Source organism: Schistocerca piceifrons, chromosome 3 (genome assembly GCF_021461385.2).
Source record: "Schistocerca piceifrons isolate TAMUIC-IGC-003096 chromosome 3, iqSchPice1.1, whole genome shotgun sequence".
NCBI classification, from domain to species: domain Eukaryota; kingdom Metazoa; phylum Arthropoda; class Insecta; order Orthoptera; family Acrididae; genus Schistocerca; species Schistocerca piceifrons.
The window spans coordinates 679721929-679736790 of record NC_060140.1 but is presented as its reverse complement, the minus strand read 5'-3'; the positions used below and the strand labels follow the sequence as shown (position 1 = coordinate 679736790).

Here is a 14862-nt window from a genome sequence, read left to right as displayed (position 1 = left end):
TTTTTCATCCATAGTATAACAGAGACAAACTTCCTAGCAGTCATCTCAAAACTTCAAGCTAAAATGTCTTGCAGCTGGGTTGACATTTGACCTAAGTTGCTGTAGGAATCCAGAAGAGAATTAATCAAGCTACTGACACACTGATTAAATACAGGGTGTTTCAAAAATGACCGGTATATTTGAAACGGCAATAAAAACTAAACGAGCAGCGATAGAAATACACCGTTTGTTGCAATATGCTTGGGACAACAGTACATTTTCAGGCGGACAAACTTTCGAAATTACAGTAGTTACAATTTTCAACAACAGATGGCGCTGCAAGTGATGTGAAAGATATAGAAGACAACGCAGTCTGTGAGTGCGCCATTCTGTATGTCGTCTTTCTGCTGTAAGGTGTGCTGTTCACAACGTGCAAGTGTGCTGTAGACAACATGGTTTATTCCTTAGAACAGAAGATTTTTCTGGTGTTGGAATTCCACCACCTAGAACACAGTGTTGTTGCAACAAGACGAAGTTTTCAACGGAGGTTTAATGTAACCAAAGGACCGAAAAGCGATACAATAAAGGATTTGTTTGAAAAATTTCAAGGGACTGGGAACGTGACGGATGAACGTGCTGGAAAGGTAGGGCGACCGCGTACGGCAACCACAGAGGGCAACGCGCAGCTAGTGCAGCAGGTGATCCAACAGCGGCCTCGGGTTTCCGTTCGCCGTGTTGCAGCTGCGGTCCAAATGACGCCAACGTCCACGTATCGTCTCATGCGCCAGAGTTTACACCTCTATCCATACAAAATTCAAACACGGCAACCCCTCAGCGCCGCTACCATTGCTGCATGAGAGACATTCGCTAACGAGATAGTGCACAGGATTGATGACGGCAATATGCATGTGGGCAGCATTTGGTTTACTGACGAAGCTTATTTTTACCTGGACGGCTTCGTCAATAAACAGAACTGGCGCATATGAGGAACCAAAAAGCCCCATGTTGCAGTCCCATCGTCCCTGCATCCTCAAAAAGTACTGGTCTGGGCCGCCATTTCTTCCAAAGGAATCATTGGCCCATTTTTCAGCTCCGAAACAATTACTGCATCACGCTATCTGGACATTCTTTGTGAATTTGTGGCGGTACAAACTGCCTTAGACGACACTGCCAACACCTCGTGGTTTATGCAAGATGGTGCCCGGCCACATCGCACGGCCGACGTCTTTAATTTCCTGAATGAAATTTCGATGATCGTGTGATTGCTTTGGGCTATCCGAAACATACAGGAGGCGGTGTGGATTGGCCTCCCTATTCGCCATACATGAACCCCTGTGACTTCTTTCTGTGGGGACACTTGAAAGACCAGGTGTACCGCCAGAATCCAGAAACAATTGAACAGCTGAAGCAGTACATCTCATCTGCATGTGAAGCCATTCCACCAGACACGTTGTCAAAGGTTTCGGGTAATTTCATTCAGAGACTACGCCATATTATTGCTACACATGGTGGATATGTGGAAAATATCGTACTATAGAGTTTCCCAGACCGCAGCGCCATCTGTTGTTGAAAATTGTAACTACTGCAATTTCGAAAGTTTGTCTGCCTGAAAATGTACTGTTGTCCCAAGCATATTGCAACAAATGGTGTATTTCTATCGCTGCTCGTTTAGTTTTTATTGCCGTTTCAAATATACCGGTCATTTTTGAAACACCCTGTACCTTCCTCTGCCATTGAGAATTCTGTGATTTCTTGAAAATACCTGAAGTTCTCCCATCATGTAAGACTGGAATACAGACTGTGTAAAAACGGCAGATCAATATTGCTAAATTCAGAACTTTGCAAATTGGTAGAGAAAGTAACATTAAATCAAGTCAAGACATATTTCAGCAGGCATAATATATTCAACAATCTACCGTACTGTTTGAGAAAAGGAAGATCTATTGTAACAGCAGCAGCAAATTTTCTATGTATATGACACATTAAACAAACTAGATAGAGGAGAAATGGTTAACAGGCACTTTCTTGGATATGAGTAAACCTTTTGATATTGAGAATCATGAATTAATTAGAATATGGGATTAGAGGAGTAGACTTAAAAAACTACTTATGTCCTACTTAAAAGCCAGAAAACCAGTTTTAAGTTAACATATTATGGGAATGAACAATTACTAATATCTAAATCAAGCTACAGGATATTTCAATATGGTGTGCCTCAAAGAAGTACATTAAGACCTTTTCTGTTCCTCGTGCATGTTAATGGATTAATTAAAATGCAACATTACAACATCTTAAGCTATTCTGATGGTGCATTCCTTGTCAGCTGGGGCAGAGATATACAAACTGCTGGCAACAGTAGTGAACTCAATTGCGGTATTCTGTCATCTCATCAAATAATATATTTGTAATCTAAAAGTAGACAGTGATAATCCTGTTCCTGCTTAGCTATAATCTAAACATAAATTTAACTCCATTACCAGCTCCATTGGCACTTAGCTATACAAATAAACACAAATTTTTGGGTATACTTGTGGTTGAACACCAGCTGAGGAAAGTGTTTATAGAACATATGTGTAAGAAAATCAGTACAAATATGTAATCACCAAAATATATTCCAGCCTTCCTAGATCATGATTCCTTAAGGAAAATATATTTCTGATTGACAAATCCTATCTCCAATATTATATTGAGATCTGGGGTGAGTTTCCAGCTTTATATACACACAGGCTCTTTAGACTGCAAAAGATAATGTAAAAAAGACAGGGCCTTGAAAAGAAATTTTCAGAAAATATAAAATACTAACTAGCTACTTGGTGTACATCATGCATGGCAGTCATGTTTGTGAAACTATATCCAGAACATATTGTAATGGACACTAGATACATAATCACAACATACACGTAATAAAAAGGCTGCAGACTGTAGTCCACATACAATAGGGACAGTTTTTTAAATAGACTACCACCTGATTTTAAGATAGTTAATTTAAATGCCTGAAAGAATGAGCTTAAGTACAGTAATTATTATTAGGGAAATGCTGCTCTTTAATAACAGGTTTCAAATTGCTGTATCTCCTTGTAAACTGTTAGTGTATGTAGCCGCATGTTTTTTTAAACAGAAAACTGATAATTTCTGATCTCTGCTATTTATATCAATGTGTGTGTCTATCTTTCAGTGATAAGAGAAGAACAGTTAACACAAACTTGTATCACAGTGTACCGTATATGTGAACTGCAGCTATGACAATGCCCAAAAACTTATTGTTATAAGGCCAGCAAATAAATAAATAAATTGGTTCAACCCATTCATAATGACACTCTAACGAATGAAGTAGAAGTATCTCCATTATCACACATACCACCCTAGACTACAATCTATTAACTAATTGCTTTGAAAAATATGACAATTCTTCAAATCAAGCTCCAAAATCAGGTTGGCACTACTAAACAATTTGCACACACTTTGTGCATTAACCTGTTGCCATAATCCTCACCCAATATATGGCTCAGTTTTTCATGACTTTTCTCCCATACCATATTATTTAGAGCTTCACTGTATTCCTCCCCATGCATCTTGCCATTCCTATTTACTTTGGTATGTCTGACTGGTGAACCATACATAGTCAATGGGAGTATCAGATGTGATAAGCTGTATGTGATCTATCAACTGGTATATCATCTGTTAGTCTCAGGATGTAAACATGTTTATTACAAAAACTGAAATGTTCAATTAATAAAAGTGTCCAAGGAATTGGCAGAAAGGCTGATGAGAAAACTGAAGTCAAGCAACATCTCACAATGACATGTATTTCAGTTCTCAGCGATTTTATAGGCAGAAAAGTTGTGTGATGTGGTACAGTAACAAACAGCCTTAGAATCTTAAAAATGTAGCAGTCATGGAAAACTACTTTCTGGGAGATTCTACTAGCATTTATTATTCAGCTACGATTATTGTCTGCAACACTTGACTTTGGTGCAGTGGTAACAAAAACAAATGATAATACAATAAACAAAAACCATATCAATTTTTTCGACTGTCGTAAACACTGTGGGCATCCTAATTGCTTTACGAGCAAGTTGTCTGGTCATGAAAACAGCAGACCACATTCTAATCAGCTTCAGGTGCACAGGTAAACAGATGATCCAACCGGTTCACCCTCACTCCCAGGTGCAATAATATTGTGGCTGACTAATATACTCCAATTAAAATAACTTTTTAATTGTAGTGGCAGGGGTCAGTTTTGTTAGCAAGCAGCCAGCCTTGCTACACAAGTCTTTGCATGTACTTAAGAAACATGCAACACAGCAAGTGTGCAGCAATCAAGAAAGAACTATGATTGGCTGGTGGCTGACCTACCACAAGACACACTGAACTGTCATTCTGAAAACTGTTTTAAAAGGAATACAGTTTGTGAGTTAAAATTGAAAAAGAGAACAACTGTGCTCAGAATATTCCTTTTTATCAGTGAAGAGAATGTGAATGTATCTCTTAGTATGTGAATTTGGCTTAAAACTGAACGTCACTTTTGCTGTGTGACGTACATAAATTAAAAAAATATATAATTTCAGGAAATATTAATTTCTATAGACAGCAATTTCATGCTATTACAAATACAAGCAGCAGTGTTACATACCTTTCAAGGCACCAGCAACAATTGCAAAAGTTAAAACACCAAGATTAGTTATAGACATTACGCTGGTAATGATCGATGACTCCTTCACACCAAATGCCAGAAGAACTGTGGAGACACATATTTTCTTTACAATACAGACTTTTTTGTGTAATCTTATTTATTAATGTTCATTTCATATCGATCTGCATCAGATCTTCAGAAAAATATATAATCTTAGAACTGACTTAAAATACGTGAACCATGTGTTACAAGTTAACCAGAAAGCTCTGACATCTTTGTATGTTGTTATAAATACATGGAATTTGTAGCAAGCACTGAAACATTGCTTCTTGATGCACATTTATTTATAGAATGAAAAAAAAAGGGAGACTGCAGTTTTCCTTCACAGTGATAAACTTATGTTTCATGTTTAATTGAATTTGGTTGTCAGTATGTTTTGATATATGATAATTTCACTTTATAAGGTTCTGAAACAAAATGAGATTTTTATTAAAAGTTAAATCAGGGTGAAGCAGCCTGATCACATAAAAATCCATCTATAATCAAGTGATGAATGAGAAAGGCAGTCAATATCTGAGACACGTGCTCTATGTACCAAGGAAAATCAGATGCCAATACATTGTGCACAGTGGTGTAACCATTCACTTATAATATACATTTGTAAGCCATTTTTACTCCTCTAATAAATAATAAAGTTAGGAGAATGTAATGAGAAGCATTGGTGATGGACCAGGTGAAGTCATAAGTGGGTGATAAATCTTGTGTTATGTGTCTTATAATATGTTTTAGAATATAGTTATTGCAATGCCACACACTACTTGGAAATACTGGGGAATGTACTACTTGTCTAGGATTGTTTGTGCAGTAACAGCTAGGCAACAATACTGTGGTCATCTTGTAGACCACCAAACTATTTTAAATGACTGAATTATTTAAGGATACACAGGGGAATATATGGCACAATAAAAATATTATGGAAACTTCAAAATCTATTTAAAATATGTTGCAGTTCCATTCATTCTTATTGTTAATTTGAAGAGGTTCAATTGAAGTATTATTGTATGATTACTGATTTGAAGTTCAATATGTATAATAGTTTCATTTAATGTGGAAAAAGGTATAATATCAAGAGAAGTTGAATTTCAGATTTGCATAATGAAGAAGTTATTTTAGCATGCAGTCAGATGCAAATATTGAACCCAGTTAATGACAATTTCAATTTAATAATCCATATAAATTTTAGGCCCTTGCTGTGGGTAGCTTCACCAGAGCCAAAGAGTTAAATAATTCCATGAGCCCTTAGGTTTAGGAGTGTGTAAACAGACAGCAGACAGTTTAAGTACATTCCGGAACACTTCCTCATAGGACTTTCCTATCAGGATAGTAGGGGCAGATGACTGATTTTCGCGAGAATTTTGAGCTGTAGTGGGCAAGCAGTAGGATCAGCAGTAGCGCAACAACTTCAATCCTGTATGTGCAATGCTGAGGGTGAGACTCAGTTCATTCCTCATGAGCTCCACTTTGGCATGTGGTTAAGTCTAGGTGTATTGTGCAGTGCTAGGCATCCAAACAGAGGTCTGACTATGCACTCTGCAAGGCTTTACACACTTTACACACCTACCAGGAGAGAACATAGTGTAGTCTCTAAATCTCATCATGTAGGTCACTGATGTGTGTCACAGGCAGCAGTGAATGACAGCTTCGCTGACAGCCACACATGAAAGAGATCATCGAGCAGTGTGTTTGGCTGCTGCTGATTGTGGCTGTAGTGTGCACATTGCGGGTGTCCATCAGAAGCATACACAATCTGATCAATGTCTGATCTACACAGCAGCTGCGCTTCAATATGGTTATATTTATGGTACAGTAAAAAGTTAGAAAAATGGAGCAAAGTTGAGTTTAATCAGCACTAAGCAGAAAATGTACAGAGAATTTACATTGGAACTGTGTGACAGAATGGATTCTATTATTTGATAACTTACATGAGAAGACAGATTCATTTATTTCTAAAGATGGCTCTTTACATGCTAATCATAGTGAATTGAGAGATATTCTTGGAAAATTAGTTGCTATTCACAAAGAATTAACAGCTTGTGACATTCACTTGCTTTATTTCTTCATTTTCAGTCCTTGATGTTGTTATACTGGCTGAAAAATGGGGGGAAGGCGGACAGGTCAACACTGAATCTGTAAAAGATGTAGCCAACAGTTGCACAGTTGCGTTTCACAGTTCTATACTTTCATTGTTCACAGCCCCCAAATATTACACAATTATATGGCCAGTTCACTACTGGTAAATGTTGATAAGCCTCATTAATAAGTTGCAGGCAACATCAGCATACTGCTACAATAGTTTGCTGTTGAACATCTATGAGCAGTAAAAACTAACCACACAATTCACAGTTCGTGCAGAATAATAATTTCTCAAATAAATTGAACAGACATTGTCATTAATTGTTCTAACACATGGCCTATTTGTGTTTCACTTTTTCCACTGTTAAGTTGATGCATTATTGTCAATTTAACCATTATGTATTTCCCATTTGAAAATCAGCTGTGGACCAACTGTCTGAGGACCAAAATTTGATCCTTTACATATCCTCACGATAACAGGCACTGAAACTATACATTGTTTGATGTTTAAGTTACAGAAATTGCAATTAAAACATAACTCATTCAATTAACTGAATAAACAAAAAAAACCTCCTTTTTAACAGTTCCTTCTAACACAAACATTAGGCTGAATTATTTGTTTAAATAATAAAGTTCACAGATATAGTTATACCAACAATACTTTTGTCAAACTTTGTAATTATTTTGGAATTAATTAAGGCCTGGCTTTGCTAATATGTTTTCGAATAGAGCCAAATAAATACTTCAAGAATCCTAGTAGTTCTTTTTCAAATGTTTATAATTATTGCAGAATTTATATTTGTTTATTAGTCAACAATAGAATCTAAGTCATGAAACAATTACTGATTCACCCTATAACAGAAGATACACTCCTGGAAATTGAAATAAGAACACCGTGAATTCATTGTCCCAGGAAGGGGAAACTTTATTGACACATTCCTGGGGTCAGATACATCACATGATCACACTGACAGAACCACAGGCACATAGACACAGGCAACAGAGCATGCACAATGTCGGCACTAGTACAGTGCCTTTCGCAGCAATGCAGGCTGCTATTCTCCCATGGAGACGATCGTAGAGATGCTGGATGTAGTCCTGTGGAACGGCTTGCCATGCCATTTCCTCCTGGCGCCTCAGTTGGACCAGCGTTCGTGCTGGACGTGCAGACCGCGTGAGACGACGCTTCATCCAGTCCCAAACATGCTCAATGGGGGACAGATCCGGAGATCTTGCTGGCCAGGGTAGTTGACTTACACCTTCTAGAGCACGTTGGGTGGCACGGGATACATGCGGACGTGCATTGTCCTGTTGGAACAGCAAGTTCCCTTGCCGGTCTAGGAATGGTAGAACGATGGGTTCGATGACGGTTTGGATGTACCGTGCACTATTCAGTGTCCCCTCGACGATCACCAGTGGTGTACGGCCAGTGTAGGAGATCGCTCCCCACACCATGATGCCGGGTGTTGGCCCTGTGTGCCTCGGTCGTATGCAGTCCTGATTGTGGCGCTCACCTGCACGGCGCCAAACACGCATACAACCATCATTGGCACCAAGGCAGAAGCGACTCTCATCGCTGAAGACGACACGTCTCCATTCGTCCCTCCATTCACGCCTGTCGCGACACCACTGGAGGCGGGCTGCACGATGTTGGGGCGTGAGCGGAAGACTGCCTAACGGTGTGCGGGACCATAGCCCAGCTTCATGGAGACGGTTGCGAATGGTCCTCGCCGATACCCCAGGAGCAACAGTGTCCCTAATTTGCTGGGAAGTGGCGGTGCGGTCCCCTACGGCACTGTGTAGGATCCTACGGTCTTGGCGTGCATCCGTGCGTCGCTGCGGTCCGGTCCCAGGTCGACGGGCACGTGCACCTTCCGCCGACCACTGGCGACAACATCGATGTACTGTGGAGACCTCACGCCCCACGTGTTGAGCAATTCGGCGGTACGTCCACCCGGCCTCCCGCATGCCCACTATACGCCCTCGCTCAAAGTCCGTCAACTGCACATATGGTTCACGTCCGCGCTGTCGCGGCATGCTACCAGTGTTAAAGACTGCGATGGAGCTCCGTATGCCACGGCAAACTGGCTGACACTGACGGCGGGGGTGCACAAATGCTGCGCAGCTAGCGCCATTCGACGGCCAACACCGCGGTTCCTGGTGTGTCCGCTGTGCCGTGCGTGTGATCATTGCTTGTACAGCCCTCTCGCAGTGTCCGGAGCAAGTATGGTGGGTCAGACACACCGGTGTCAATGTGTTCTTTTTTCCATTTCCAGGGGTGTATTAACTAGGAATTGTCAAAATAAATTAGGAAATTAATTACATACACAAAACTAAGCACAGAATTAGACTTGGTGCTATATTCCTTAAGACTGAGGGCCAACCTCTCTCTTTTTTTATACTCATGCATGTTAATGGTAATTAGACAAAAATGAAAATAAAATGAATTTAAGGAGACAGATGGCAAAGCAAGAGAGGAAATTAAGAGATCCCAGCTTACATTGCAATATGAACATAGTCAAACAAGGAGATTTTAAAAATGGAAACTAGTCTATTGAAAAAAAAAAGGATTCACAGAGCTAGACAGGATACTGAAGATAATTGTCAAGGAAACTTGAAAAATAAGGTATCTGTCGATCAAAGAGTAGTAACAAAGAAAGTAGGTAATTTAAAGAATATGAGTGGAACATATATTTTTAACAATTGTGGATCATCAATACAGTGTATAACCATTAAGACATGGACAGATTTGGAGGATGTATTTGCTAAGTATGGAAAAGTAGACTACGTAAACTCATAGAAATCTGAAGCACGGGACTATGGTTATGTTATGATGGCAACTAGCAAGGATGCTACAACATGTATGTAACATTTACATAAAACTAAGTTATGGGAGAATTATGTTGTTACTGATGCAAACAAAAGAATTAGATCCTAAGGTGTTTAAAAATCTCAAACACTTGGTTAAGAAAATAATAACAAAAGCTGATGAATTAGTGTTACCTAAGTTGGTTACACAGGATCCAGCAGGCAATATGCACCATGCTGGTTCCTTAAAATCATTTGAGGGAATATTTTCTAATGCTCGATGGAAGTATAGAGAACTAGGGAAACTTGCTAAGAGAAGAACTTTAAAACACTGGATAAATTTGGAGTAGTGTTTAAGAATAAATTTCTATGTCGTAGTGAGTATACTGGGGTCTGTGATGTCGCCAAGGTTGTATCAAGAATGCTGTAGAAGTTCCACTGTGAAGTCCTTACACATCCTCCATATAGTGTCAATCTCTCCCCATATGATTTCCATATTTTTGGAGCTCTGAAATAAGACATATGTGGTCACTGATTTGTTTTGGATGAAGAGGTGCATGCCTGGGTACAACCATGGTTCTGTAAGCAACCAAAAACAGTTTTCTATCTTGTCTCTGAAATGGGATACCTTCCCATCCCTATCTGCAATTCCTTCCTCATGTCAACATCCCCTGAAGAGGTCATTTTAGCTAGAAATTTTTAACTTTCTGGACTTTATACTGTTATGTCTATACTGAGTGCCATTAGTAAACAGACATTTAAAAATTAGTACAAATGAGTTTATCTCAGATTAAATTTCACATCAATATACTAGCTTATATGTATCAGCAACTAAGGGGAATAAGGCATTTGTTAATTAACCAACTTTGAATTTTTGTGATATGAACTGTGCAGTCATATTGCACCACATATTCTTGAAAATTTAGCTCTTCCCTTTTTCTGAAAAGCTATGATGTTTATTCATTATGATCATCTAAAATCGTAGCTCTACTTGAGAGCAAACCAAAATACTGTTTGTAGTATTTTATTCGAAGCAACTGGGTTGTAATTAACTAAAATATAATTTATATTATTGTACTTCATATTCTTTGGAATTATGCATGGAACTATGTAAACTTTTCTTAATTATATATCAGAACTCATAAGACAATATATGACTCATTTCTTGATACATATAAAATTATCTCATTACTTTTCATTGTTATTTTGCAAATCTCAAATTCAATAATGTATTCAGTTGTTTCATTTTATATGAAAGGAAGTGGCACATGAGACATAGGGCTGTCTGTCTGCATTATTTCTTTCAGAAGCTGTTTGTGTGAGAGCCCTTTGGAGGCTGTCAGGTGGCCGGTGTTTATTCCACCTATTTTCTTGGTAGTCAGACACAACATATAACAAGAAAAGTATTAGACTCTCATTATTAAGGGTGGCATTTTATCTATGAGTGGGATAAGGATATTACCAGTAATGCAATTACAGAGTGACAATTATTGAACTATACGAAACAAAATAATCATAACAGTTGTTTGGCTGCGGGGCATGATGCAAACTAGTAAGCACATTGTGTGGCTTGGTTTAGCAATGAAGCCCACTTTCATTTGGATGGGTTCTTCAATAAGCTAAACTGGTGCATTTGGTGGACTCAGAATCCGCATTTCATGATCGAGAAGTCTCTTCACTCTCAACAGGTGACTGCATGGTGTGCAATGCCCAGTCACGGTGTGACATTCATTGATGGCATGGTGACTATTGAACAGTACATGAAGGTTTTGGATGATGATTGATCCCCATTACACAAATTGACCATGATTTTGACAAGATGTGGATCATGCAAGGCGGAGCTCAACCACATTGAAGCAACAGAGTGTTTGACGTCCTGGAGGAGCACTTTGGAGACCGTGTTCTGGCTCTGGGGTACCCAGAGGCCACTGGCATTGGCCTCCATTGGTCGCCATATTCTGTGGATCTGAATACATACATCTCCTTTTTGTAGGGCTATATTAAAGACAAGGTGTACAGCATAACACCAAAATCATTGCCAAGCTGAAAACAGTCATTCATAGGGTCATCGACAGCATCGATGTTCTGATACTTCTGTGGGTAATGCAGAATTTCACTATTCATCTGCGCCACATCATCACCAATGATGGTAGGCATATTGAACACATCGCAACCTAAATCCAAATATCTGTGGTGATGCTTACATATTGAATAAAGTGTGTGCATCTGTAGTTTGTAACTAATTTAAGATTTTTTTTCATGTAATTAAACAATTGTCACCTGGTATTTTTGAAATAATAAACAGTTTACTTCCTTTTCTCCATCTATCTCATTTTCATTTGATTTTCCCTTATAAATAATACTGTAAAGCTAATAGAATGAGACAAGATACAGTGCTGTGCAACCAGACAATGTCACAAGTGGGTAATAAATTTTGTGCTAATGTTTTCATGTCTACAGTTATAATGCTGTCAGGTGCCACCAGCAACCACCACCATCACATAGGCAGCATGTGCAGCAACAAAAACAGGATTGACGGAGTACATCAAAAAAGCTCAAAGAAGGTCAGCACATTTTGTATTATAATGAAATAGGGGGGAGACTGTCACTGAAATGATACAGGATTTGGGGTGGTCATGCGAAAATATTTTAATGACAACAACCTACATAGGGAGACATGATCAGCACAATAAAATAAGAGAAATCAGAGCTCGTATGGAAAGATATAGGTGTTCGTTCTTTCTGTGCACTATACAAGATTGGAATAATAGAGAATTATGAAGGTGGTATGATGAAACCTCTGCCAGGCACTTAAATGTGATTTGCAGATTATCCAGGTAGATGTAGATGTAGAACAACTATAGAGCTGTTATCAGGGACTAGCTCTGCTGTCCCCCCCACAGCAGCTACCTTATATCTTTCAAGGGGTCTCATTGTTACTATGTATGATACTACGGTGATTACTGAACCAATATCTATTTGGATTTTGAAATGAACATTAAAACACCTGCAGCCATCTCTTTCACATTTATTTACAATCACTTTTTACATTGGTCAAGGAGCATGAAGCTGGTACAATGGAACTCTGAAAGTGTTTGCTTAAATAAATTAAATGCAAAAGAGACAGCTGCAGGTGTTTTAATTTTCATTTTATAATGAACAGCCAAAGTCCTTGTAACCGCCTATTACAAGAACAGATGTACAAAGATTTGGGCTTTGAGTTACTCCTACCTGTGATCAAGGGTAATCCTTTCTGTTATTACCGTCTTGTGGGACACTTTACTTTCTGTGGTGATGCTACAATAAATGTAATTTGTAGGACTAACTATGGAATCATCACTCTTTGTCTTGCTGTTAACTACCACCCTACTGGGTCACATCTAACAGCTGGATATGGTGGACTTCAATCTTGGTTACACGACATATAGGTATGCTATGATGGGTTGAAACACTGCTACTGACTTGATATCATCCCCCACTGCCATTTCCCAGTTATTGTATTCTGTGCAGTCCCACATTTGGCTCCATTAGCAAGTAACTGTTCAGCATGCTTTTCTATTGTGTGCTACAGTAGCATTGCATAATCTGAGGACTGATGTATACTCTATGTTGCACAAGGCCAGACTACTTTAAAGTAAATTGTTAATGACTGAGATATTTAACCACAGACTGGGAAAATATATATATATATATATATATATATATATATATATATATATATATATATATATATATATATATATATATATATATATATATGAATATAATAGAGGGAAATATTCCACGTGGGAAAAATATATCTAAAAGGAAAGATGATGAAACTTACCAAACAAAAGCGCTGGCAGGTCGATAGACACACAAACAAACACAAACATACACACAAAATTCTAGCTTTCACAACCAATGGTTGCCTCGTCAGGAAAGAGGGAAGGAGAAGGAAAGACAAAAGGATATGGGTTTTAAGGGAGAGGGTAAGGAGTCATTCCAATCCCGGGAGCGGAAAGACTTACCTTAGGGGGAAAAAAGGACAGGTATACACTCGCACACACACACATATCCATCCGGTGTCTGTGTATGTGTGGATGGATATGTGTGTGTGTGCGAGTGTATACCTGTCCTTTTTTCCCCCTAAGGTAAGTCTTTCCGCTCCCGGGATTGGAATGACTCCTTACCCTCTCCCTTAAAACCCATATCCTTTTGTCTTTCCTTCTCCTTCCCTCTTTCCTGACGAGGCAACCATTGGTTGCGAAAGCTAGAATTTTGTGTGTATGTTTGTGTTTGTTTGTGTGTCTATCGACCTGCCAGCGCTTTTGTTTGGTAAGTTTCATCATCTTTCTTTTTAGAGATATATATATATATATATATATATATATATATATATATATATATATATATATATATATATATATATATATATATATAAAAAAAAACAAAGATGAGGTGACTTACCGAACAAAAGCGCTGGCAGGTCGATAGACACACAAACAAACACAAACATACACACAAAATTCAAGCTTTCGCAACAAACTGTTGCCTCATCAGGAAAGAGGGAAGGAGAGGGGAAGACGAAAGGAAGTGGGTTTTAAGGGAGAGGGTAAGGAGTCATTCCAATCCCGGGAGCGGAAAGACTTACCTTAGGGGGAAAAAAGGACAGGTATACACTCGCACACACGCACATATCCATCCACACATACAGACACAAGCAGACATAGATGTCAGACATAGATGTCTGCTTGTGTCTGTATGTGTGGATGGATATGTGCGTGTGTGCGAGTGTATACCTGTCCTTTTTTCCCCCTAAGGTAAGTCTTTCCGCTCCCGGGATTGGAATGACTCCTTACCCTCTCCCTTAAAACCCACTTCCTTTCGTCTTCCCCTCTCCTTCCCTCTTTCCTGATGAGGCAACAGTTTGTTGCGAAAGCTTGAATTTTGTGTGTATGTTTGTGTTTGTTTGTGTGTCTATCGACCTGCCAGCGCTTTTGTTCGGTAAGTCACCTCATCTTTGTTTTTATATATAATTTTTCCCACGTGGAATGTTTCCTTCCATTATATTGATATCATTAATTTGAATCCAACAATTACGTTTGTTATTGTCACTGTTGCATTTCGAAATCTTTTCTGTCGTCTTATTTTCCTCTTTCTGTTTTTGCCAGTAGTTTCACTTTGTATTCACCTTCTCCTTTTTACTGTAATCTGCTATACTATTTTATCCCGCCTATATATATACTCAATAATACGTAACCCACTTCCAAACCATAACCAAAAAAATATTTTTTTGCCGCTTTCAGCACTACCGCCGCTATAATATC

At 38.7% G+C, this 14862-nt stretch overlaps 1 protein-coding gene across 1 annotated transcript in view; it reads right to left on the bottom strand.

Moving 5' to 3' along the window:
• Positions 1 to 14862, bottom strand: part of LOC124787863 (high affinity cationic amino acid transporter 1-like) — a 178818-nt gene that overhangs the window by 85564 nt on the left and 78392 nt on the right. The window contains exon 4 of the mRNA XM_047254826.1: positions 4613 to 4717. Coding sequence (XP_047110782.1) covers positions 4613 to 4717 — 105 coding nt within the window. The remainder of the gene's footprint in view (positions 1 to 4612; positions 4718 to 14862) is intronic.